The sequence below is a fragment of the Eleginops maclovinus genome, chromosome 2 (genome assembly GCF_036324505.1).
Source record: "Eleginops maclovinus isolate JMC-PN-2008 ecotype Puerto Natales chromosome 2, JC_Emac_rtc_rv5, whole genome shotgun sequence".
Taxonomy (NCBI): Eukaryota; Metazoa; Chordata; class Actinopteri; order Perciformes; family Eleginopidae; genus Eleginops; species Eleginops maclovinus.
Window position 1 is genome coordinate 8031486 of NC_086350.1, and position 25876 is coordinate 8057361.

At 42.0% G+C, this 25876-nt stretch overlaps 1 protein-coding gene across 1 annotated transcript in view; it reads left to right on the forward strand.

Moving 5' to 3' along the window:
- Positions 1–640: 640 nt before the first annotated feature.
- The window catches only part of LOC134874309 (A disintegrin and metalloproteinase with thrombospondin motifs 20-like), a 78373-nt gene continuing 53137 nt past the window's right edge, over positions 641–25876 (forward strand). The window contains 9 exon segments of the mRNA XM_063898388.1: positions 641–985; positions 1145–1506; positions 5061–5226; positions 17050–17303; positions 19684–19767; positions 20261–20385; positions 20483–20523; positions 20835–20940; positions 24620–24766. Of these exon segments, the coding sequence (XP_063754458.1) occupies positions 895–985; positions 1145–1506; positions 5061–5226; positions 17050–17303; positions 19684–19767; positions 20261–20385; positions 20483–20523; positions 20835–20940; positions 24620–24766 (1376 nt within the window). The 5' untranslated portion in view covers positions 641–894.

The following is a 25876-nucleotide window of genomic DNA, read 5'->3' on the forward strand; positions in this document are numbered from 1 at the left end:
TCATATTACTTTAAAAAAAAATATGTCAACAACCAAAAAAACACAAAGAAGTACAAATAAAACATAAAATAAGTGAATTATAGAAATGTGTTTCTGATTAATGTGCTACTTCTGCTTTAGCCAATATGATATTTATGAGTGGCCAATACATTATTTGATTGTTAAAATGTATTGTGTAAAACAAATATGAACTCAATATTTACTGTACAACAGACACGACACAAGTCTTTATAATATCAGCCTGATATAGCGATAGTATTCATTTTTATCACAAGAGATTTGGAAATAAAAATAATTAGTATTGCAAAGCAACTATTTCAGTTTCCTGCCATTCACATTTTGTTTCAGCAAAAACTATTGAGGACAAAACCCAGAATTGAGGATCATTTTGCTCTTGTGGTTTCTCTTTTACATTCTGGTATATTTTATTTACACTTTTTTTTTTTTTAACACTGCAGCACTGAAGCCTGCCCCATGTGTGGTGGCCGAGGCACTCTCCATTGGCTCCACAGCAAAGGGGGCGTTGCTTCGCTGCTGGTGAGTGCTTAGGGTGCACGGGGTGTTCTAGGCATGGCTAAGGGAAAGCGTACTTGGCACTGATCCCTCCTTTCAGTATAGACTGCAGTTAACGTTAGGCAGCATTTTTTTTTTTTATCATCAGGGGGAGGAATGTGTCATAACTAGTTCGCGTTTATAGAGGGTAGTGGATGCATGTTTAGCAATGCGATGAGGCCAGTGCACTTTGCAAGACTTGCGCTGCAGAGAGCCTCCGCGGATCCCACGACCTGTTGCTGACAAGCCGGGGTAAAGCAGAGGGAGAGGGGGAGCCGCTCGGGAGAGACAGAGGTTATTGCCTTGGAGACGATCAGCCTGGGTTTCTTCGCGGAGGAAATCATGCAGTTTGCAATCTGGCTGGTTGGACTTATGTGTCATCTGTCAGCGCTTGTCCGAGAAACTTTGCAACACCGCTTGCACCCGAAACAAGGTACTGTTTTGATTTGATTTAGGAGTACCGTGAAGTTAAAGGTGTTGAAGCAGTGGGAATGATGCCTGTTGAAATGTAGAGTTGTCAGGCTGCAGTTGCATGTTTTACTCTGATACACACTGCTGTTAATCCCATTACTTTCTCTCTACTTTTTTGCAGAAAGCTTCATCAAACAGCTGTCATCGTATGAAATCATCACCCCTCTCCGCGTCAATGACTTTGGAGAATCATTCCCCCATAAATTGCACTACAGAAGGAGACGGAGAAGTTTAAATGATAACCTGTCGGGTTTACGGGTTCACTATAGGATTGATGCATTCGGGGAACGCTTTCATCTCAATCTGACCGCCGACTCCGGCTTCATTGCCCCTTCGTACACAGTGACACACTTGGGAGTGGAACAGAGCAACGCCACGGACATCCCCTTCCATGACCCGAGCGATATGCGCCACTGCTTTTTCCGCGGACAAGTCAACGCCAAGAACGAGTTTCCTGCAGTCTTCAGCCTGTGCACTGGCCTTGTGAGTGTTCACTTTAAAAGTACCTTTTTTTGAGACTCTTTAATCAAGCGATGCTGACAGGCCTTCACCCATGCATGTCCCCCATAACCCGTAGCTTAAGTGAAGTGTGTAGGAGTGTAACAAGAGCAAGTGTTACTGGACTTATGTCATTGAGGAGGAGGAGAGCAATCTGCATCTCGGTGACTGTGAGGAGATGCTCATATAGTTCACAGTGCAGGCTGGGCATCAGAGTGGTGTTGTGGTTAGAGACTGAAGTTGATGTGACAACAAGACTCCACTCCGCTGAAGTGCTCTTGAGCATGACAAACTAAGAATCCCTGATGAGCTCATGCTGAGATTGCTGCACTTTGGCTGACCCTACTCTGAGTATAGGGCAAGAAAAAAAGGTTAATTTCAACCTACGAAGATCCACAAATCAGTAGAATTGTTGCAGGGATGAAATGGTACCAAAAATGCACCTGTTTGGTGTCACACTTGAAGTTTTAACAAAAAAGAATTGCAAAAGCAGCAGTTATGCCCAAACCAGAGGTCCATTAGTCCATTATCGGTTGATTGATTAATTGATCAAGAACAAATATTACATCTAATTGATCTCAAATGCCAAATGTTCGCTTCTTTCCAGATTCTTAAATGTGACCATTCTTTGCTTTTTTTTGTGTTTTCATTAGTTGTAAGTTTATACTTTAGTATATGCGACTGGGGGGTCAGATAAAACATGCTATAAAGTTGAGCCCTGAGGTTTTTGGGAACTGTTTCTTTCTTTATTTTACATACATATAGTTGATTTAAAAGAAAAATTGAATCAGGTCAGCGCTAAGGAGAGTAGTTATCAATGACAGCCCCAAAGCACAGCAGTCTAAAGCAGCTGTTTGCTTGTTGATTGCCCTTTATCATCTTTAAGATCTTATGGGGCTGTAATAGAGTTATTGGGTAATAATGAGTTTACTGCCCAGTTTGAGGATCCCAAACCATTTAGTTTGCTGACTCCTGTGTGAGAGAATCTGATAAGTGGTGAAGGGGATGACTTCATGGGTCACATAAGGTTACTGGTCCAGGGGCAGGGGGTTGACCTCATTCGGGCCAGCCGGATTCTGGCTTGGACTCTGCGCGGTGAGGGGGTTTGGCTGGCCGCAGCAACACAGACAGGAGGAACATAGCCTTGGAGTCTTCCTCCCTGTCACACCCCCTATCAGTGACATAATCCTTATTTTAGATAGGCTCACTTTGTACTGTACCAGGATAGCATGTTGATCTAGTACATTCACAATGCATTCTGTGATTGTACTGTATTGTTGGAACCTGGCATGATAAACACATGTCATGCATAAAATGTTAGTGGGGGGGGGGGGGAGAGATACCACCACATACATACTCTTTCAGTTTGTGTAGCCATTTAAAATATGAGGTATGCTGGGATTTTCAGGGTAATAAGCCTTTAATTGCCCCTCTGCCCAACTTTGATGTATGACTCGCTTATCCAAACATGTTTGCATCCTTTTTCAAGCAATCTTTGTTGCTTATCCGCATCATCACTCATTGAGAATGACAGGACAATGGAGACAGCACCAGAGGCTATTGGGTCATAAATGTGTCCGTATCTGATCAGTGGGGCTTAATGGCCAGGCACATTTTGTTGGGATGATGTCATTAAGGAATAATTAAGCCCTAAAACAAAGGGGTCATTCTAGAAAAAGCAGGTTCCCCTTTCGTCCAGAGTTGCTCAAAGCCATCACCAGGGGGGAATCTAGGGGGTGGGGTTGAGGAGTTTTTGGCCTTTTCAAAGTGAGCTGTGACGGGCTGGGGAGAAATGCTGTGAAGAGTAGACAACTGCCAATGAAGGTTGTAAGGAACTTTAGGGTTGCTCACACCGTGGGAAATCTCCCTGAAGGAGTTCGCTCTCCCAGTCCACTCACATAATAGAAGTGTGTGTTGAGTCAGACTGTCCTGAGAAATGAGGCTCTTCATTTTCATTCGGACACCAAGCGATGCACCTCTGTGTAAAGATCAGGCTCATGACACCTTTATGTCCTGTTTTACATTAGAGTTTCAACTGTATGTCACTTGGCGATGACTCAGCACCCACAGGGTTTGAAAGCCTTTGTGGGGTTTGTTAAAACAGATGTATGCCAGCAGTCATTCATGATGGTGACCTCGCTTCAAACAGGAGTCCCTCAGTTGTAAGGTCCAGTTCAGCACCCGCTACTGAACAGCAACCATTGTGTCTGTCCAAAGTTTTGCCAGATTTGCTGCTGAGCTAATGCTGGGAAACCCTGAAACTCTGCCCCCTTCATTGACTAAACAGAGCATTTGTCTGTTCAGCCTTCTGTTAACACCACATGAGAACTTTAGAAAGGCTTAACCATAACCATCTAATTAAAGTTAACTCACCGTGGATAGTGATTTACAAGATACAGGTAAACATCTACCAGTTGTCACACTGTGTAAATCATTAAATGTATTTAGATCACTATAACTCAGAGTTGTAGTAAGGCTGTAACATTCTTATATTGAATTGAAAAATACCAGAATCTTTGTTCAAAGTTGAATAAGTACCTGCTGCTTTGGCTCACGTTTGAACAGGGTAACTGGATTGTGTCAATACTTTGATTCATTCATATTGTCACAAAGCCTTCACGGTTGAGTACAATGAGAAAAAAATGAGTTTCTGAGGGGTTTCTTCCAGTGTTGTGGTGTCCTGTTTCTACAAGTTCATTACCCTGCACTGAACACATGTGCACTCAAGACCTATAGCACTTTCGAGGAACTATGTTTCGCACTGTATGTGCAAGCCAAGTAATCCGTCACTCTTTGAAAGACAGAGAGAAAATGTACACAGTTTGTACTCGTTTCCATATACGATTTGTACTGTATGTTTTCCATTGTCAAGCGTCCATCACTCGTGCGGACGGTTATGGAAAAACAACAATAAAGATAACATTCCAGTGTCCAATATCCTGTTTAAGTGTGCGCATGAAATTACCATACAAACACCATTGTGCCTCATGGTCGAGTGAGCTAAGACGCTTTGTGAGGGACTGAGCTGCCAAATCAATATTAGCATTCCTCTGTCAGCAGCTCTGTCCATGTTTGATGATGTCATTGGTCCCAGTGTCAGGTTGTGAGGGGAAATGCATTTTCATAGTCAGAACAAGCACCGTTAAAAAGCCTGTGCATAAAAGTGTGTTTACTGTATCATGATGATTTAGGACTTCATTAATGTATTACGGGCTTAAAATGTCTTACAGTTGGCTGTTATTGTCATGGTTACAACTTCAACAATGACTTATAGCGAGATGGTGTAGATAATCCCTGACCTTTTGTGAGTCAGCATGTTATTTCCATGTGCACCTGTCAAAAAAACTGAGCTTGCTCAAAAGCATGGAAATAATGTGCACAGTGGTGCCCAAGGGCAACTCAGGATTACTGCAATCAAACCGTGGCCTCTTTGAATGCAACTCTGCCTTAATCTGTATATTCTTCCTGCCTACACGTACACATTCAGCTCATGCTTGATACCAAAGCATTCAATGACATCTCTTTTTTTTTTGCTCTAGGTTGGAACATTTACAACAAAATATGGTGAATACTTCATGGAGCCTCTTTTAAGCGCTGAGGGGGAGGAATATGATGAAGAGCACAACAAACCTCATCTTGTTTATCGACAGGAGAGGAAGAACATCTCGCATACGCACAACAACACGGAGCCCTGTGCTGCCTCAGGTAATAGACTGCAGACTACCTAAACACACTGCTTGTAACCACTGTCTGTCTGACTTTAACCCACAAAAACGTACCTTCTGATGACCTTTCTAAACCATAGCAATAAACGCTATCCCAGAAAGGAAATTATACGCAGTCACGATCTTTGCAGGATACCCAAAAGATTTCAGCCATGATTATGGGGTGTTGCTGAAAACTCCTCAACTTAATTAAGCAAAAATGCTCCCTAACACTGCCTGGTGTTTTCACTCATGTTGTGCAGGAGAATTCAATCCAAGTTCTGTGGCAAGAGCTCAGAGGGAAGGAATAATTACTTTTCAGGTTTGCAGTAGTGATGAAAAGAACTGGAGAGGTTTTCCGCATGGGAGACTGCTTCAAAGTTCCCCCAATTTCATTTGAATTTTTATGGTAGAGGCCTTTGGATGGTGGAGAGGCCCTCTAGAGAAAGCGGGGTGACCGAGTGGAGTTCACCACGATGGAGGGCCTTAGATTCGTCCTCACAGGGAGCTCTGTGGGCGGCCTTTGTTGTGTGATGCTATAAATCTTTTTAGGGGCAGACCGCTTGATATGCGTGTTGTCTGAACCCAGCTATTGTCGCCTGGTGGTGGCCTTTGTGTGGCGGCGGTTTAAAGAACTTGGACTGACCTGATGGGCCAGGTCAATACCTCCTTAATACGCTTTTCCCTTTCACTCTCTCAGTCTGTGTGTGGTAAACAGAGACTGGAAAATCTGGAGGGTCTCTCAGCCCCAACTCTGAGGCACTCTTAAATATACTCTCCCTCAAGAACCGGGAGTGGAGGCTTGGTAGATGACCCTGACTTTTGTTTGAAATCTTAGCAAGTTATCATTTTATTTGTACTTAGTACCAAATAAGCCTCAGCTACGAAGAGAAACAAATAGTATTCCGTGTACAGCAGGCAATAGCAGAAAGAAAGATGCCTACTTGGATGAGACACCTTTAGGTCTTCATCAAAGGGCTGCAGGTAAGCATCAGGATTAAAAGAACCAGAGGGGCAGAGGTAGTACTGTGAGGTGTCCCAGGCAGCGGCTCCACAGCTTTATCTGATAGGCCCCTCTCCAGATGCTGTGATAAATGCGCTCTTTGAAGGCCATACCAAGCCAAGACTAACAGGCCTGTCCTGTCTTTTTATGGGAAGGAGTGCAGCCCAAGTTGCTACACTGTAAAAAAAAAACGGTTGACAGAACACAGATTTTCTAGGCAACGTGATGCATTTGGTTTTTTGAGTTTTCTTAACTTAAATTCACTGTGGTTGAGTGTACAAAGATTTTTAAGTTCTGCCAACTCAAGTTTTTGGAGTGTTGCATAGAAATTTTGAGTTCTACAAACAAAGGCTTTTGAGTTTCACATGTTAATATTGAGTTCTACCAACACAGTTTTTTGAGTTTCACCTTTATGCTCTGAGTTCTACCAACACAGTTTTTTGAGTTTCACCTTTAAGCTCTGAGTTCTACCAACTCAGTTTTTTGAGTTTCACCTTTAAGCTCCGAGTTCTACCAACTCAGTTTTTTGAGTTTCACCTTTAAGCTCTGAGTTCTACCAACACAGTTTTATGAGTTTTACATATAGATTCCAGGAGTTCTACCAACTCAGTTTTTTTAGTTCTACCAATCCCCCTCACCACTCCCCATCATTCAACACACAACAAATTAATTGAATACAATTTGTTTTTATTTTTCCAACATCAATGGGCTGCTGGAACAATGATGTGAAAGGGAGTCTCCTTGTGTTTGTGTGTGTGTGTGTGTGTGTAAGAGGTGGTGTAGGCTATAACTGTCCAATACTCTGATAAAGACATTAGGCCATTAGGCTCATGTAAATGTGGCTATTGTATCAATACGTACAAAAACATAAAACCACAATGTAAACCACCATTTAACTGCTAGAGTCAATGGGCTGCCAGAACAATGATGTATGTATGAAAGGGAGTCTCCTTGTGTGTGTGTGTGTGTGTGTGTGTGTGTGTGAAAGAGCTGGTGTAGGCTTGTTCATGGAGGAGTGATGACAGAGCTGGGCGTGCGTGCGTTCGTGTGTATGTGTGTGTGAGTGTAAATCATACACAGGCTTCACAGCAAAAGCTTCTCTTTCAAGGATCGCGTGCGCTGAGAGCATCTTGAACCAAGCTCGAAAAAGATAGTCTGGATGGCCTCAAAGGTGTACCTCATCTTCTCTGGATAGCTTATGTCCATTGCATACATTAGGCCAAACAGGTAGGCGAAGTCAGCAGCGAGGTCAGGTAGGTCGTGTTTTATAACTGCCCCTTCCAAGATGACATTGATTTCAGTCACTGGTGGGGATTCGGTGCCATCATCATCGTCATAGACAGTCAGTATGGCAACTGCCACTCCTCCAACCACCTCTTCCTCAGGGTCTGTGTTCTGTGGGAAAAAACAGACACAGCAAATGTTTTAGTGATACCGACACCCCATTACAATTGCGGTCAACACATAAGCTAATTTAGTTGTTTACAGTCACATTTAGGACAAGACTACCAGCCAATATGTATCCAGCTTCTGGGGAGATATGAAAGAGGCACTGCAAATCTATTAATCACACCGAATTGCTCTGGACTGACTTACCATGCACTTCAGAAAGAACTCTGATGCATCCTCTCTAACAAAAATATATCAGTCAATATATAAGTCTATATATTAGTACTGAATGCCCTGTATGTAGGTTACCCCACAACCTAGCCCTTGCCTATCCTCGTGCTACTGCTCCCTCCACAACCAATGTTAGCGCTACTGTCGCTATCACTAGCTACTACTGCTTGATTGTTAAGCAGACATCACATGGTTCTTTCTGCAACACACGCGGTCCTTATGCAACATGTGTATGGAGTACATTCAATTAAGTTGAATATTTTAGCAATTTTAAGTTTAGATATTTATTTTCCATGAATTACTGAACAGTCAAATTAAAAGTAAACCAGTAAATTCAAAACCACAGCAGCATTCATTAATGCGAGAGAAAAAATATATCAGTCAATATATAAGTCTATGGGTGCGTTCGTAAATTGCCACTCCGAGCACACTCTGAAACGTTTTAACCGATATATACAGTCTATGGATTTGACAGTATCATGAGACTGGTGAAATACTGTCTTTCTGGGAAGTGTTTCGAACGGTTAAAAAGTTTCAGAATGTGCTCGGAGTGACAATTTACGAATGCCCTGTATGTAGGTTACCCCACAAACTAGCCTCGCCTAGCCTCGCGCTACTTCTCCCTCTACTTCAGTTAAGACACAAGGGCACAAACTCTAACTCTCCCTCTACAACCAATGTTAGCGCTACTGTCGCTATCGCTAGCTACTACTGCTTGATTGTTAAGCAGACAGTTCTTTCTGCAACACACGCGGTCCTTATACAACATGTGTATAGAGTACATTCAATTAAATTGAATATTTTAGCAATTTGCTGCTACTGACTGTGCATAGAACATCACGTTCAAAAATTAGCATTAAGTTAGCAAACTAAAATCAGCTAATAACTTTGCTAATTTGGTTGAAATACATTAAATATACGACGCTGGTTAGTTCAGCGACCAAATCTATCTTCAATTATTTGCCTTACGCATTCTATTACGTCATATTTTAGAGAAATAACAATAATTACCTGATATGAATCTCACGTCTGGCAATCCTCTCAACTTCGAGGGAAAATGGTAGAACGGTCGACTCGTGGAGACCTGTGTATGTCCATGGAGACAGGAAGGAAACCCCGTAGTAGGCGTGTCCATGAACATACAGTTGAGGAAACTTAATTTTTTGTGTTAGAATCTTTCTAATCTTGTTAGAAAGTTGAGGGAAACAAAAAATCTTGTTTTGGTGAATCAAATTTCCTTGTTGACCAAATTCTGAGAATATTGAGTTGGGCAAACATTAATTTATTTGTTAGATGACAAAATTGTATTTCTGAATTAGCTTACAATAAAATTGTGTGTAAGTACAACAACTGTAATTTCCTTTTTTTACAGTGTACTAGCTGCTTAGACATAAACACTAGCTTGGCACGTGTTCTTCTGCTTGCAAAACACTCATAGTGGCTGCTCCTGGTTTTGGAATGAGACATTTGCCTCTTGGCTTTGGATATCAATGCGATGAAATGTTTAACATTTATTACACATCAAGCTACGCGTACTATGCGTCTCTCTTTTCCTTTTCCCTGCCTACAGTCTACACCGTGTCTGTACACTTTGTCTGTGTTTCTTGCTTAATGTTCCACATCAGACTAAATCACTGTTTAAGTATTGGTTGCCTAACCACAGTCTAATTGCTGATAGAGAAAAAAGTGTTAAGTAACCAGAAGGGACAAGGGAAAGCATCCTTCAGCAGCAGTATTTTTTTAATGTACCTGTCTGTATGTTACAGCAATAAGTCATTTTTTTTTTATTATTGGATGACTGCATTGAACTGGTAGCTCACAGGTTAACAGAGAGGGTGCTTTGGTCTACAACAGGTTTAGTGCATTTCTGTATTCTGTATAACCCTCCAACGCAAATGATATATAGCAAGTTCAGAAGCAAATGTTTCTGATTTATCTAATCGCATGGATGATAGAATGGAGAACTTGTGGTGTTGATGGGGTGCAGATTCCTTTCCCAGTATCTCTTCCTTTTTGAGGAGCTATAAAAGCAGTCTTTGTGAGGGTCAGTCATCTTATGACCCTCGCTCTTTTCTCTTTTTTCTCTCCACTTGAAGTTCCTGTGAAAAGTGAACTCTTGGCTTGAATCAAAATTGCAAGCTGCAGTTTGAATGCTGAGGAGTTTGGTTAATGTTTTACCATGAAGGGGTTTGAAGTTTATTGGAACAGGCCTACTATCACAGTTTGTCCAAACACATGTTTATGCAAAATTTCCAGAATTTAAGAAAGTAACTTGTTTTACAAGACTTAATCTGTGGGGAATATTATTCCTTATCTGCCTTTCTCTTTGCAAAAGAAAATATCCTTTGAACACAACAAAGATGAAACAAGCTGTGTTTTATCAAGCAGACGGCTAGGAAACAAAATGTATATCAGCAGATACCTCTGGTGAGATAAGCTTTTCCTTCAGAAATGGCGTGTCATAGTTCTCTGCCTTAGAGCACTACAGACTGACTCCTGTTTCTGACACAGTAAGAGTTTCCACAGTTTGTACAGTCCCTGCTAAAACGTGTTGAAAGGAGTGGAAGGCTCTGTTTCCACATGAATTAAACAAAGATGAACTTTTGTTTTTAACTTAGCACTTGTCATCTTTGACATGTACAAATACTTGAGTTTTTGTACATGTGCCATCACAACCTGGGAAGTAGAAGTGTAATGATAAGAGCTTTTGAGTGTTACCTTGATGGAAAAGGGTGTTTTGTTACTTCAGCAGTCATGACTTGACTATATACCTGTCTTCAGCTGCGTTTTTCCACTGCGTGTGATCGTTCTATGTGTTGTTGAGTGGATCTGAGGTTTGAATGTATTTTAAATGCTACAGTATAATAATGATTGAATGCATTAGAAACCATAACATGGCACATGAGAAATGTCAGCGTTAAACAAAGAATCTGAGCAACATGACCATGAAATGTGTTCTCAGTGACTGACATTTCTAGGAACTGTATCCGTCTTATGTCTTTGTCAGCCAACCTGGGTGGCTTCTCTGCTGTTTAGAATACCTCCAGTGAAGATAGCTGTTGAGTGGGTGATTAATCTTTGGAAGTCACAGAGTGCCTTGTTGTGCCTGGTTCTGGTTTTAAAAGCCTCCAGGGAAGAAGCTTACTGGGCTCAAATCACAACATAGCTCCGACCTTTAGTGACACATTCTACGGGGTATCTGTCTCGAAGCTTGCATGTGAATCCCTGTGTTGTCCTTCAATAGAGATAGCCACAGAGATGGGGGTGGCTGCAGATAGGGGCAGATTCTTCTCCCATCGACTCTCCCCCCTTGCTCTCCGAAATGTATGTGGAGACAAGCAAGAGACGGAGGGAAGGGAAGCTGTACAGAATCTCTTTCTCAAAGTTGTTGGCTGCGTGTCTAAAGCTGTGGGGTGTTATACTTTGTCTGAATTAGAAACAGTAAATTGAATGCAGACTGCTTGACAGCAATCATTACCATCCGTAAACCCAAACACCAACGTTTCATTGGCTCTTGGCGCCTCCCCCAATTTCTTGATGGCTAACTGGGGGCAGCTGGTACAGCGAAGTGACTGGCTTTGATGCGGCAATACTTGGCACACATGTCATCTGTGCCCCCTGACACTCAACACAATCATTGTGTAGGATTCCCCCCTTGGTGCCCACTGTGTATACATGGTAGTTCAGTGCTAGCATCAGGTTTTTGGTCAATGGGTTCATTTACATGGAAAAAATGCCCTCCCCCGCCTGAGGTTTGAACTAGCCGACTTGAATCGCTGCCCGCTCTCCCTTTGCGCTTTCATGTATGTGAATGGGAGCACTTGTTGATTGTGACCTCACTTCCCTCTTTGTTTGGAGTCACTCAATGGATGGGTGGATGTGACCTTGAGTCCTTCCACTTCTAGAGGTGTGTGGTTACTGGTCTTGCTGGTTGTTTGCTAGGCCTCAATTAGAACTATATATGCATAAAGGTCTTTTTTTCCCTCTTAACTCTAGCTCTTCACAGGGGTCAGGAAAAGTGGCAGGCCAGGGTGTGATGGATGGGCGCTGAACACTCTGACACCATCTCTCACCTTTAGGGTCTAGCTTTAGATGGTGTGGAGCTCCTGAATGTCAGATGGCTCCAAAAGGCTTAGGCTTGCTCTATGCCCTCGTGCCCCCTGGTCAGTCTGAACCTCCCCCGTTCCAGGAAGAACCTATTGTTGCTAGGAAAAACTGTTTGTTTTTGGCCTTTTGTGGCGGTGCATAGATGTGGTTTGCTTATTTGCGCGTGTCAAGAGTGCATCTCATCGCCCTGGCCTGTCAGTGGACGAAGAATCCCGCTGAGTATTGGGAATTGCTGAGCAAGGGCAGTGCATAGAAATGGCGAAAATAAGCTTCTCTCTTCATGTGTTTGAGCAGTGCTGGCCTGCGCCTCATGTGCCTGTCGGTTTTACTTCAGACCTTGGCAGAGGCCCCTGCTTTTTCCCACTGCCCACTTTCTTTTCTTCTACACCTGCTGCTCTCTTCTTTGCTATCGGCCCACATAGAAAATGAATCAGAATTGATTTCGCTTCTTTGAATCCACATGGCGTATCTTTGGAACGCTGATAGTAAAAAGTCTTATTTCCATTCATTAATGACATGATGCTTTGTAACATTATTGCCTTGAATTGAAAACAGCTTCAACAAAGATAGTGCAAGCAGCTAATAACATGGCCTATTACACTTATTGGCATCTGATTAGAAGATTACTGATTCTCTGGACAGGGTAGAACAGGGCTGGGCAACCACAGACAGTCTATAACTTTAATAGCTGCCATGTGTCTGCCTGCCCCTAGGCCTCAGCCCTATTGAACCCAATGTGTTGTTTTGTCTCGGGAGTTCCTGTGACGGATTCCAGCTGGGGCTATTTTCTGCCACTGTCTACTGTCTGGGCACTCTTAGCAGATGGGGGCTGATTGGAAGGGTTAAAGCTATTTGAGTGACACTGACTTACTGCATGGTGTCATGGGTAACAGTCAGAGGTGAGAGGGGGTGACAGGTGAGAGACAGTTTCCCACTGAGCTGGACTCGGGAGAGGTGATGCTGAGAGCTGGCCAGTAAAACATCAGTGTCATTGCCTGAAGCTCTAGCTGTTTACCATCTGAGAGGCCAGAAAATCAATCAAAACTGCAGACTTGCTTTGTTTATTTCTTTCAGGGTCCAAAAATGGGTTAGTGGGACGTAATGTTTTCATCTTTACTACAGTAACTTTGTTGGATGAACATTAAGATTACCTCACAACCTCAACTGTTGTCTTTATTGAACTACGAATATTATACTGCTATTTATAAATAATTATGCCTTCAGTTCAGTTCTTTATATATAGATTCTGGATAACTGCCAAATTGAATCATTTTCTCAATAGAAAAAGACTACAATTTAGAGCTCTGATTTAGAAAGTGTCATTTTAAACACAATTGCACTACCTCCATCAAGGAGGGATCTCTTCAACCTTGTCCAAATGCGATGATTTTTTGTTTTGAGCAATTCCCATTTCCTTTTTCCTAACGCATGAAAATAATTGTTTTGAGGAGGTTGGTGTCTGAGTCATTCATCAGTCACATAATCTTGAATCTGTAAGGATGATTTTCTTTAAATAAGTTTGAGTCTGACAAAAGAGACACTCCAGGCACCTTGCCCGTCATTAGGAGTCCAGATCCATAAGTAATGTTTTGTCTCAACACAGGAGGTATGCTACTCCAAACACATTCTTCAGCTCACCACCATGCCGTCTTTAGCATGTCTCTGAAGAGAAAATAACATTTGAACTCTGAGAGGACTGTTAGTGTACAAAGCCAATGAGGTCAAAAACCATGCTAACTCACTTTTAAAAGCGTTCTTCAGCAGCAACAATTAGCTGCTTCTTTCTGTCTAGCCACAGAATTGCACTTAATTGTGCCTCTGTCTACAGGAGTTTCAACATATTATCCCCTTGAGTTGTACTGTCAGTAACCAGAGTGTCTGACCTTGTATAGAAACCAAGCAGTACCTATACTCAATGTAAGGTATACTGTCTACTTAATTGGCACCCGGGGAATAGGGCGCTTTAACTCTCAGCGGGCCATTGTAAAAGAATGTTAATTAGTTCAACAATGAAATGTGTGTTCCCCATTGTTGGGCCCATGGCATGGATACTTTTGACAGAGAGCTGAAGGAGAGTCAAAGAGCAAGCCTTTGATGTAGATTGAAATCTCAATGAGATCCTTCAGGACAGCCTGGATGTACATGAATGGGCTCAAAGAGAAAGTTATACAATCATCAAAATACTTCAATGCTTTATAAATTAATGTAAATAAGTCAATCAGTGTAAACAGTCAAACCCAACAGGATTTTTTAGATATGTAGGAAACTGTTCCGTCATGGGGTATGTGGTGTGCAATTAAACATGTTATTGAGTGAATAGATAAACATGGTTTCTAATATTTGTTGTGTTTGATTCGTATTTGGCACAGTGATGAAAAGTTTTATGCAAGCTTACAAGTCAAGTAGGCGTTAAAGCAGAAAAGCGAGTGTGGTGTGGGTCTATTTCAGCTGTAAAAACTGGAGCCAAGCAAATAACTAAATTTATAAATGCTCACACTCACATCGTGCAGGGCTCCTTTTATTGTTCTCTGTTATGAAGAACTGCTGGAGCTGAGTTTTATAGGCTCACGGTCGTTAACTTTTGCTTGTTTTAAAAAGAAAAACAGTGTTTCACTTTGTATTTGTTTGGTAATCACTTAAAATATACAGAGTTGTGGTAGGGGATGCTGATATGATGCCTGATACATTGGGGGTAGAAGTCATGTCTCTGTATGCCCGGCGGGTCAGAGCAGTCACCCCTGTCTTCTCATGGTGTAAGTAGCAGCTCACTACCTAGTGAGAGGCGGATTTGTATCTAAGGCGATTTGGGAAGGGTTGTGTGGTTAATCTGCACTGATTCAAAGACTATTATAACAAGGACCATATTTTCTCCTCCATCGTTTCTTCTTCTCTCCTTTTTCATCTCACACTCGCTTGCTCTGAGACTTAACACCAACTTCTGTAGATGTAGATACTCTTCTTAGCTTTGATAATCCCTTTGATGTCAGACTGTCTGCAGTGATGAGTCTGTTTAAGGGGTTTAGTGTAGTGGGTTTGGCCTCGGAGAGTTTTTTCTTGGAAAATACAAAGCTCTGTTCTGGCCCAGCTGCCCAGGCTGTGTGCACAGACAGGCTTGGCGCTGACTTGGATGCTGGCACTGGCGTTGGGCTGGGCCTCACGGCAGCAAAAGCTGTGTGCCTTTGTGCCAGGGAGTCACGCTCCGCCTCGCGTGCCCGCTGGGGGCATCACTTGAATAATCTCTGAGCAAGTTTTCTTTTTTTTCTCTTTTTCTCTGACCTAACAGTTGCACACAATCTCTCTCTGTGTGACTCTCTGGAAAGATTGAATATTTCAAAGACAATGGAAGTCTTCACAATAATCGGGTTATCAAAAGTTGAGGACTCCGAACTATGCTCGGCTCGTAAACACTGACAGTGATAATTTACTGAATAGCATTTGTTTACTGAATGTCATTTCATGTTGAATTCATTTCCACAAAATTGTTCATTGCCATAAGTACAACTGGTTATTTGAAAGAAACACAAAACATCTCAGAAGGCCATGACTGCTTACATCGAAGTGATAACTCGTTGTGCATACATATACGTTTTAAAACAAGTTGTAGATTATAGAAAAATGTGCAGCTATTATGTTATGACAGTAAATCTAAGCTCGTACATTTAAATCTGTCATGTCTTTGTTTGCATGATTTACTAGTCACCCGTGCTACATATATCCGTCACTTTGTCAGGTAGCTCCCTAAATCCGTCTTTCCCCCGCCTGAGAGATGGCAGAAACTGCTGCAAGCTATCTTTCTTGCACCATATCACATGTGGCAATGCATCACTGCGAATCTGGACAGCACCAATCTGTGTGTCCTCTTATGGCCTGTTTCAGCATAGACTGTCTACTGAAATCCATCCAATTCTAATAAATGATTCATTGTGGTTGAAACCTTTCCTTCAGACGATTCAGCAGTTTTCATCGTGATGATTTAAAGTGTGTTAATTGCTAACTTCATTGATGTGGTTCAATAGATTTTTTGTAGAAATATCACTTAGTTTTTTAGTATGGCCTGATGTGCTGGTCAGTAACAGGAATAAGCTGCAGCAGCTGTGTGTCCCAAACAACATTTGCCTTTTTATGAGCTATTTGGAGCCTGCCTCTTCCCCCTCTTCTCTCCCTGTTGCTCTTCCAAACTATTTCAAAAGACTACAGTCCGCCTGTGGACATGGACAGTCATACGTGTATGTTTAATTAAATTTGCTTCGACCTTAACCTTTGCAGATTTGTCTTTTTCCTTTCTTCAATTAAACACACGCTTGACGTTTCCCTAGTCTGTTTCTCTGTCTCTGTCTCCCCCTTTTAACTTCACTCTGTCATGGTGAAGGAATCCATCGCTCACGGCCAGCTCAACACGTGCAGTTCAGCTGAGGGAATGCCAGTTGAGTATGCACAGTATACGGCTGACAACCTGGTTCTTTTTTTCCTCAAATATGGCTGGTGTTGAAAGTGTTATTCACAAGCCGATCAATGGTTCCAATCTGGTATCATATGTAGTTGATGTTACTTTTTTACATCACTTATTTTCAGAAAATAAACAGGCCGTGCTCAAAGAGGTGGGGAAATGTAAGGATTTTCATATCCCCTTGCAGCCTGCATACTGAGGCTGGTCTCGGGGGGAGTCTGTTAAATGTCGTCATGGGATTTCTTTGTTTGTGTGGCTTACACTCAGCCAGAGGGGGTGCACATTGCCTGACCTGAATTTTCTTAAAGCTCACGACTGACCCTGCGTCTCTTGGTACAACCTTTCATGAGCCCCGGAATGACACAATAATTGATGGCAGTTTTTGGCATAGAAGTCCAGCATGCTTGTGTTATGTCACTGGAATTCAGTTAAGCTAAAACCCTTGGCTCTTAACTGTATATGTACCATGCCCCTCTCATGAAATGCCTTTTATAACATTGAACAGTAGGGGTCCAGTGTGAGGGAATTTGAGTAAATGGTAGTTATATTCTCCCATATGAGAATGATTTTAAATCCAATAAATACGTTCCTAACGTCTTTTCCTCTCCACATCATTACTCTTCATTATTTTTTTGTTTTTTCAACAGAGAAATCCAAGAGGCCGGTTGCGTTTGAAAGCGATGGGAGTATGGTAGAGGAGCTGGATTCTGTCAAAGCCACCATAGATGATCAACACATTTATGACAGCAACTCCACCAACACACACCCCAATTCCCATCGCAGACGCAAGCGCTTTCTCTCCTACCCTCGATACGTTGAGTTGATGGTGACAGCTGATGCCAAAATGGTGCGTCATCATGGACACAACCTTGAGCACTACATCCTAACAATCATGTCAGTAGTAAGTAAAACAATATTTCTAAAAAAATATTATTTTGTCCGAATGCTGCAAATGTTTCATGGTTTAGTTTGAATTCTGGGATGTGTTATCATTCTGATGAATAAATTAAAACTATTGTGTGATTCTAACACATGTGGATGTGCATACAGTTCATACTTTCAAATAGTTGATTCATATACAAAAAAACCCAACATTTTTTTCTATCTAGTTTGATATTCAGCAATGCAGATAGCTTTAGTTTGTAGGTTCCACGTTTCTGAGATGTGTCCTACCAATGTAGACCAATGATAACAATAAAAAAAGTGCTTTGTGTCATGACAACTTGCAGGCTAGTTATTGGCAAGCTAACTGCTTAAACACCTCCCAATTGGGAACATGCTAATGCTAGCGTGTTGCAATGAATTAACATAATTTCTAGGATCACCAAATTTTAATGAGTGATGATTTTGGCTACAAAATGTATTTATTTTTAATAGCAGCAGGGTCTAAATACAATTGGATAATCAACGTTGGAAAACTATTATTTAGATATTGATTCCATTAGAATATGAAAAAAGTAACTGAGTCTTTTCTCTAAATAGATGTTGCTCTTAAGTGTTTTTCAATGCTATGAGCACCACATAGAAATCTTTATTGTATTGGGGTGATGAGCAAAATCACAGAAACTGACACCTGAAAACTTGATGCAAATGAAGCCCAAACTATCTCCATGGCATGATCATTTTTAAGACGTGTTGTCTTTTGTAATTTAGTGATCAAAGCCCTTGTGAAAATCAATCCCCCCCAGTTCAGTGAGGGTTTTTCTAGCCTCAGATGTTACTGTTTGACATTTTGGTTGTAAACCCGGACGTGACCCTAGCATGCTGATCCTGGAACAAAAGTTGCCCAGTTAATTGGTAAAATCCTGACCCTTCGAGTCCTTAAGCTGGCAGGTAATCAAGCCGGTTTCAATGTGATTGACTGACTCAGTACATATAAGAGAGTGTAACATGTATTAAAGGTGTTGGTGTCAAAGCAGGATAGCTTATCGATTTATACTGCACTCTGTAAACTGCTGTTGTCTGTCTGTCACGACTTTGACTGACAGATTAACACGGTGTAATGATTGTCAGTGGAGTGTTATCCTTAAGTAACACCGTGAGGGTACACTCAGTGTTAAATTTGCCAGACTGGTTTTTATTGAAAGCAAAACATTAGTTCTGCCATGCCTCTGCCTGCAGACCAGTGGGGCAGACACACACACAAACACACATTTTCTTCCCTCTTTAACAGTCTCTCCACCACTTTACTTTAGCCACAGTTGAACCAATCCAGCCAAAATATGAGGAAACCTACCGTGTCTGATCCCTTAAGGTTTTCTCTGGGGAGGTGTTTAGGTTTTGGCAATGCTGACTGAATGGCTGAATAAAAGTTATTGTTGCTCTTTCAGATATTCAGAGATTTGGCTAGGATTTTAGGAATACGTGTGTCAAAATGTTGTGTTTAGTTGCCAAGGGACAGCAGATTGAAAACCTCCAATCAGTGGATTTTGTGAAAATATTAGAATCATTCCTGGAAAAATGTACAATAGAAACTGTTCTTTATGTCATTGATCCCCAAAGATTCCCAGAACTATGACCCAGAATCCGACCCCAGTGTCCTTGATGGTAGCTGCTATCATTTCATGCTAACTGTCTGTGTGACAAACTCTAGTGTTGATGGTCTAGTTTTGGCTGCAGTCCCGCTCACTCCGGGTATTGCACAGATCATACAATAACATTCATTAGGGCGAGATCATACAGAACAACTTCCTGCGTCACAGATAGACTTGGAGCATGACAAGACAGGCTCCCTTTGGTCATTCTGGGCAGGCCTGGGCCACGTTTGCCTCCCCCTAGGCTAAGACAAGCTAAATGTTTATAGTGGACTAATGAGTTCCTGTCAGGAGGACGCACACGGCTTCAGCAGACTGCTGGCCGACCGTGACAGGCAGGCACGAAAAAAGCAAGAGAAGCGTAGGGGAAAGACTACAGAGGGGATATTTTGCTGTCCTCACAGAGGGGCTCTGAGCTCCAGCCTTGCTGAAGTTTCCAATTGTTGCCGAGTCCACTCGTAGTTCATCTTTTCTTTGCCAAGGTCTATGCTGGAGTTGTAATTGGTTTTAATACCCTGTTGATTAAACTTACCCTGAAGGAGAAATTGTTAGTCTTTTAACTTGAAAGAACCGTTGCTATGTTATTAAACCAGATGGAGATTAACTAAAACAGTAATAGCTGGGTTATTTTATTCTAAGTATTGAATCAAGAAAAATAGACCAGGTTTCCCTCTGTACCTGTGTGTGCGCTGGTTCAGATTTGTGGAGGTTTGCATTTTTTGTCTGTGTGTTTTGTCTTTATTACAGGTAGCAGCAGTGTACAGGGACCCCAGCGTAGGAAACCTCATCAACATCATGATTGTCAAGCTAGTCGTCGTCCACAATGAACAGGTGAGTGCAAGGCTTGAATGCTACCTGTATCCAGATCTCCACTAGGGCTGACGTCAGTGCAGGTGTCCCTGAGCTGGCCCTTTCTCCGGGGGGCCTGTTTGAAAGGACACTGCCTGCCTTGTCAGTTTCAAGTCTCCAGAGAGGTCTCCTTTTTTGAAAACAAACGATAGTATAGTGAGGCAGCTAGCCACCTGCATTTGAGAGGCTGACTGTAGTTGGTTCCCTCACTGTAACTGCTTCTGAAATGGTTAAAATAAAGGGAACTGAAGTTGTTTGAAAAGCTGGAGGATGTCCCAGATCTTTGACCTAATCTATGCCATTTCTTTTGTTACCTAGCAAAGTAAGTAAAGACAAAAGACAGGTTGCGAAGCACAGGATATCAGTATTACCTTGTATTATTTTAAGACACACTTACTTCAACTACACGTGAAACAGGACAATCTGTATGCTTTGTTTCTTGATAAGTTCCGCACTGGTGTTTCATCCCAAACAGGAAGGGCCTACAGTTAGCTTTAATGCTGCGACGACTCTCCACAACTTCTGCGTCTGGCAGCAGGTCCAAAACGTCCAGGATGACAGCCATCCGTCTCACCATGACACAGCACTCCTCATCACCAGGTACACCTTCAATCTCCTCACGTTAAAAAGCAAAAGCCATGATGCTGAGGAAAACTGGAATGAGTGCTAACTGCATTGTCTGTTTTCTTTGTTTCAGGGAAGACATCTGCAGAGCGAAAGATAAATGCGACACATTAGGTAAACTTTTGCCCTTCTCTTTGCACAAATATATCCCAATCTTTCTCAATTACCTTTCCACTCCAGTAACCACAGCTCAGTAATACGTTTATGGCAAGCTGTCAGCTAATAATATTATAGTGACAGAACAGAGTGGTAGAAATGGGAGGAGGGAGGGAGGATGGAGGGAGTCGGTGGCGGTGCTAATCTCTCTTACGGAACAGAAGTTTTGATGGTGTAATCGCCTTTAACACTCAAGCAGCAGGCTTTTTTTAAATAGCTGTGTGTTTGTAAGTGTTCATGTGTATCTGTGTGTGTACGTGACCCTGTAGGGCTTGCGGAGCTGGGGACCATGTGTGACCAATACCGGAGCTGCTCCATCAGTGAGGAAAATGGAATCAGTGCCTCCTTCACCATTGCTCATGAGCTGGGCCATGTGTAAGTTGCAGCACAGAACTTGAAGCAAACCCCTACCCCAACACACACACACACACACACACACACACACACACACACACACACACACACACACACACACACACACACACACACACACACACACACACACACACACACACACACACACACACTGTCTCACCCCTCACATCCAACAAAAGCCCTCTTATTAAGAGATGTAGGCCGCAGCAAACGCAGGTGCAAAACATAATAAAGTGAAAACTTGACTTTTAATAACATGCCAGCCCATAATACCACACTGTACAGCTCAGGAACTTAACCCTGTGTGTGTCAGAGGCATATCTTTGTCTTAAGAGGTTATATTGTGAAAAATAACGTTAAAAAAAGATAGAGTTCAAAGATTTCACATAGAATCAGACATTTATCAGACAGTGCGAGGCTAAAAGTTCTGTATTCAGCGGCTTGTATGTTCTCCTATCAGCTCCAAAACACTGATAAAACACCCTGAAGATGTCACTGTGCCGTCATGTGTATCTTGTGAGTAACAGTAGTGTTATCACAACACGCTTTTCTGCCAGAATCTGTTTCCACCACAAGCAAATATTGCAACTTGTAAGAAGAGGGAAAAAAACGTGGTCCTTCAGATGGATACGATCTATACAAGTCAAAACACATCACTTTATCTCTGCTATGGGAGATGTTTAGTAAAAACATCCATCTGGCAAGATTACAGTAAATCACTCATTAGGATCCAGTTAAGTTAATTAAGATGTGGTGCGATTTGAAGTATTAGTTGACGTTTATCATGCTTGTTTTCCCTCGACCAACCATCATGTTTTCGTTCTAACCTTACTCATTTCATTCGGGAATTTTTTGGGAACGTCAAATATCTGCCCTTTTATTTTTACCCTTTTCTTTTTTCCCTGATGTACCAAACAAGGGAAAATGAGTGAGAGGTTTTCTTTCCGGTCTACTTTTCGGTTTGTGTAGGCTAGATAAAAAGGACCAGTGTCGTGTGAGCTATTGGTGAAGAACGAAAGATATTCTTCTTCCTCCTCTGTCCCCGCTCACACATTCTTCCAGTGGAGAAACAGGACCAAAGCAGCCAGATGAACCAGTCTACGGGCCCCCACTTCTTCCCCTTGCATCTCGTGTGGATCTGTTTATGCTAAAGTTCAAGCAGCTGGAGGCCTAGTTGGCTCTGCCTCTTGGCGCGGTTAATCGCTGCGTTCACAGGCGTGAGCTCTCGCAGTGTTTAGCGCTCTGGGAAAGCCAGTGTCAGGTAGTGGGAGCCACTCAAGAGCGTAGCAGATTAAAGAAAGACTTAGACTAATGGATAGAAGGCCTTTCTCAGATGACTGCAAGGACGTGTGATTATTAATAGTCATCATGGGGATTACCAGGCGAGGCATTGTTATTTGATAACCGTTAAAAGTTTTCATCAGACGATGCTAAGGCTCTAAATGTCTTGGATCACCGATAAATCTTCTTGACGTTTTGACATCAATTTGGATTGTGAAACTGCAAACTGGCATTCATCTTTAACATCTTATGAAATACGAGAGTCTACACTACAACATAACAGTGACATTATCCTAATCACCTGTAACCAATTGAATACAATTATTGTGAATGTCAAAGATGGTTTGTTTGGTTAGCGCTCGATCTGAAGGAGCCAAAATGTAGCAAGTCATTTTTCTCTCTGGTGGTCTCACTGAGCTCTGTCTCTGTTCATTGCTGATAAATGATGGTACTGCAGACTTCACCCCTGCAAGAATTGAGGTCCTGATCGCTCAAGCAATATGTCTTACTCTTAAAATTATTTACGGGCTTCTCAGCAAAGAAATGTGGTTTTGTCTTGCTGAAAATCTTGTTGGGTTACAGCGTTTTATGAAGGATGTGTTTTGCAGAGAACAAAGCTGCTTGTTTTGTTGAGAGCTCTCACCAAAAGTAAATGGACTCTCACTTATTACATTTAAGCGTAGATGCTTATAATTAAGTGCCGGGGTTGCTATCCGCCCACTGGAATTTAATTCTCTATGGATTTATCCTTTACGGTTGCTTAACAAAAAGCCACCCAACTTTCAGATTTATGACCTAATCACTAAAAGGCTCTCATCTCATTTCAAGCCAGTGTCCCGGGTCAACTTAATCATCATAATGTGTAAAGAGTACAAATTGTTCTTCACAAATCCATTTCACAATAACAACATATTCTACATTGTAAAGCATCAAGATGTTTTTTAAATGTATTTTAAGCTTGCCTGTCACTGTCTGCATTACCCTGATACACCTGTACACCGTTTAGAAGTTACAAATAATACTTAGTGTTAAATACTGCCGGTAGAATTGGAGGCAGATTTGATCTTGTCAACATCAGCCGACAGCTTGGTTTGTTTGTGCGGACAGAGCTCATTACCGTGCCAGAGGATTAATTATTCCCTGGGTGTTTGCCTTCAGGCCCTCAGCCCCTGTAGGGTGGGCCTCATGCCAGCCATGCTAAGGTCTTGTTTGTGTGGGGGTATGGGTCGACCCGCAGTCACAGTCCCGCGCCCACATACTGTTGTAAACATCTCCGACATCATACAGCTGCATGCTTTCTTGTGTGTATATAAACGCGTGCACGCTCGTCTACATGCACTACATGTATTTATGGGTAAACGCCAAAAACAGGCTCATCCGTAATGGACTATTCTATTCTGGACATGATCAAAAAACTTGCTTTATGAGACTGCCAACTGCAGACAGCCTGGATGAATTCATTAAAGTGCAGATGCCATGCTGTGTACTTGAATTGATACAGCTGTTGTTCTGTGAAGAGTCTTCTTTTATTGTTTATCATGAGTGATGCTGAAATAATTAGCTGATTAACTGATTAGTGGATCAACATCCAAGTGATTTGCCAACTGCCTTGTTAATCGTTTAAGCTGTTAAGTCATTTATTTAGCAAATTTACCAAACTGGATTTGTGCAAATTGAATATATTTTAGTTTTAGTTTTGTCAAATAACACAAGTTCAAGAACCTAATTTAAATGTTTACGGTTTTCTGACAATTAAGACATCACACCCACATTGGATTATTGAATAGATAATAAGGAGATCTCTATAGTGAAAATACATTTCAATTCTTCCACTGGATCAACCTGGACATGTGTGATAATGCTCATGGTGTTACTGCCCCTACATTTCCCTCTTCATAAAGCCCTGTAAGAATGGGATTTAGTGACCTTTGACTTCTCAGAGGTGAACTGGAGGTGGTTCCCACTAGCATGTTGGTCATGATGGTGGAGAGGAAAGATGCTGATAAGGAAAGAATGACATGTTGTATTAAATGTCATACCACCTACTAACCACTTGGTATTTAATTGAAACCTTTTGGGACTTTTTGAGCATAAACATTTGGGCCATAATGCAAAGAAGGAGGTGCATGAAACGCATACACCAAACAGATGAATGTGTGTGCAGCAGACTGTGGGGTGTTACCTATAGGTGTGTCTGTGGCTGCAGCTGTGTGTGGCGGCCCACAGGGATGGTGTTGGGTGATCCCCTGTTATAAATTGCTAAACGTAAATCCTGTGACATTTATCCTCCTTGCAACGACTAAGCCATTAAGCAGATAATAATTACTTTGTGTGTGTTCCTTATATCCCTTTCTCCATCTTTAACCCCCCCCCCTTTTCTTTTTCCTCTCTGCACCAGGTTCAACATGCCTCACGATGACAACCCCAAGTGTCGGGAAGCAGGCATGAAGCACCAGTATCATGTAATGGCTCCCACCCTCAACTATGACACAAATCCCTGGTCGTGGTCCAAGTGCAGCCGGAAGTACATCACAGAGTTTCTAGAGTAGGTACCAGCTCTTCTCAGTTTGAAAGTTATTAGAACATATGAATCATTACTGGCTCTTCTTATTAGGGCTGGGCAATATGAAGAAAATCAAGTAAAACCGAAAATGTTCTCAAAATCAAACTGCCGCCAGGGCACAAGTAAGTGAATCTTACGTAGGAAAATATTAAATATCCAGGCAAGAATATCATTTTGGGGCCTTTATTTTGCTGTATTCCATTAATCCAATATCGTAACAAATTGTTTTGCCTATACCTTCTCTCTTTGTGGCGTCTCTATTGGTTAAGAAAAAATAAGTGCCCTCCCTAGTTCGCCACCACCAGCACCACCTTTCTTGAATAAATACATTATCAACAGGTCCCCAAAGCCACCTTCAAAATAAAAGCACAAAGAATTACTTTAACTTAAATAGTTAAAAAACATTTGTAGTTTAATATAAACAAAAACAGTTAGAATTAATTTTTTTATTACTAAATATCATAAATCGATGTTTAGCTCCAGGGATGTTATATCAAAGTTAAGGCAAAGTTGATATCAACATATGGCCCATCGGTACTTCTCATGGACTAAAGTGATGCTCCTCGATTTATTTTCTTACCTCGCATCATCACATCCACATTTTGAGTGTGCCATTAACTTTTACTTGTTGTGACGTGGCCGGTTAAACAAACCGCTTCTACGTGTCTCGCAGCGCTCTGTAGACAGGTCAGCGCAATGTAAACTGTGAGGACTTGTTATTGCCTGGCGTTGAAAGAGTATTTCCTGTTTGAATCGGGGGGTCTTCCTCGGCTGACCTGAGCGATGGATCTTCCGCAGCCCCTCAGCTGTCTCCCTACTCAGACAGAGCCCGGCTCTCAAGATGCTGGGCAAACAGTCATCTAGTCACTAGCCTGCTTTCCACGCCAAAACCTGTAACACGAGGCTCATTCAGCGACTCCTAACCCGCTCTGTGGTCATCCTGGTGAAAGGCTTCTCTTTTAAGATGGGAAATGTCAGTTATAATTATATCTTCCCTGGACATGACCCTTTAATCTTTCCCTCTTTTCCTTTGTTAATTGTGGAGGTTTCCACAAAGGACGACGTTGTTGACCCGATGCATCTCCAGAGCGC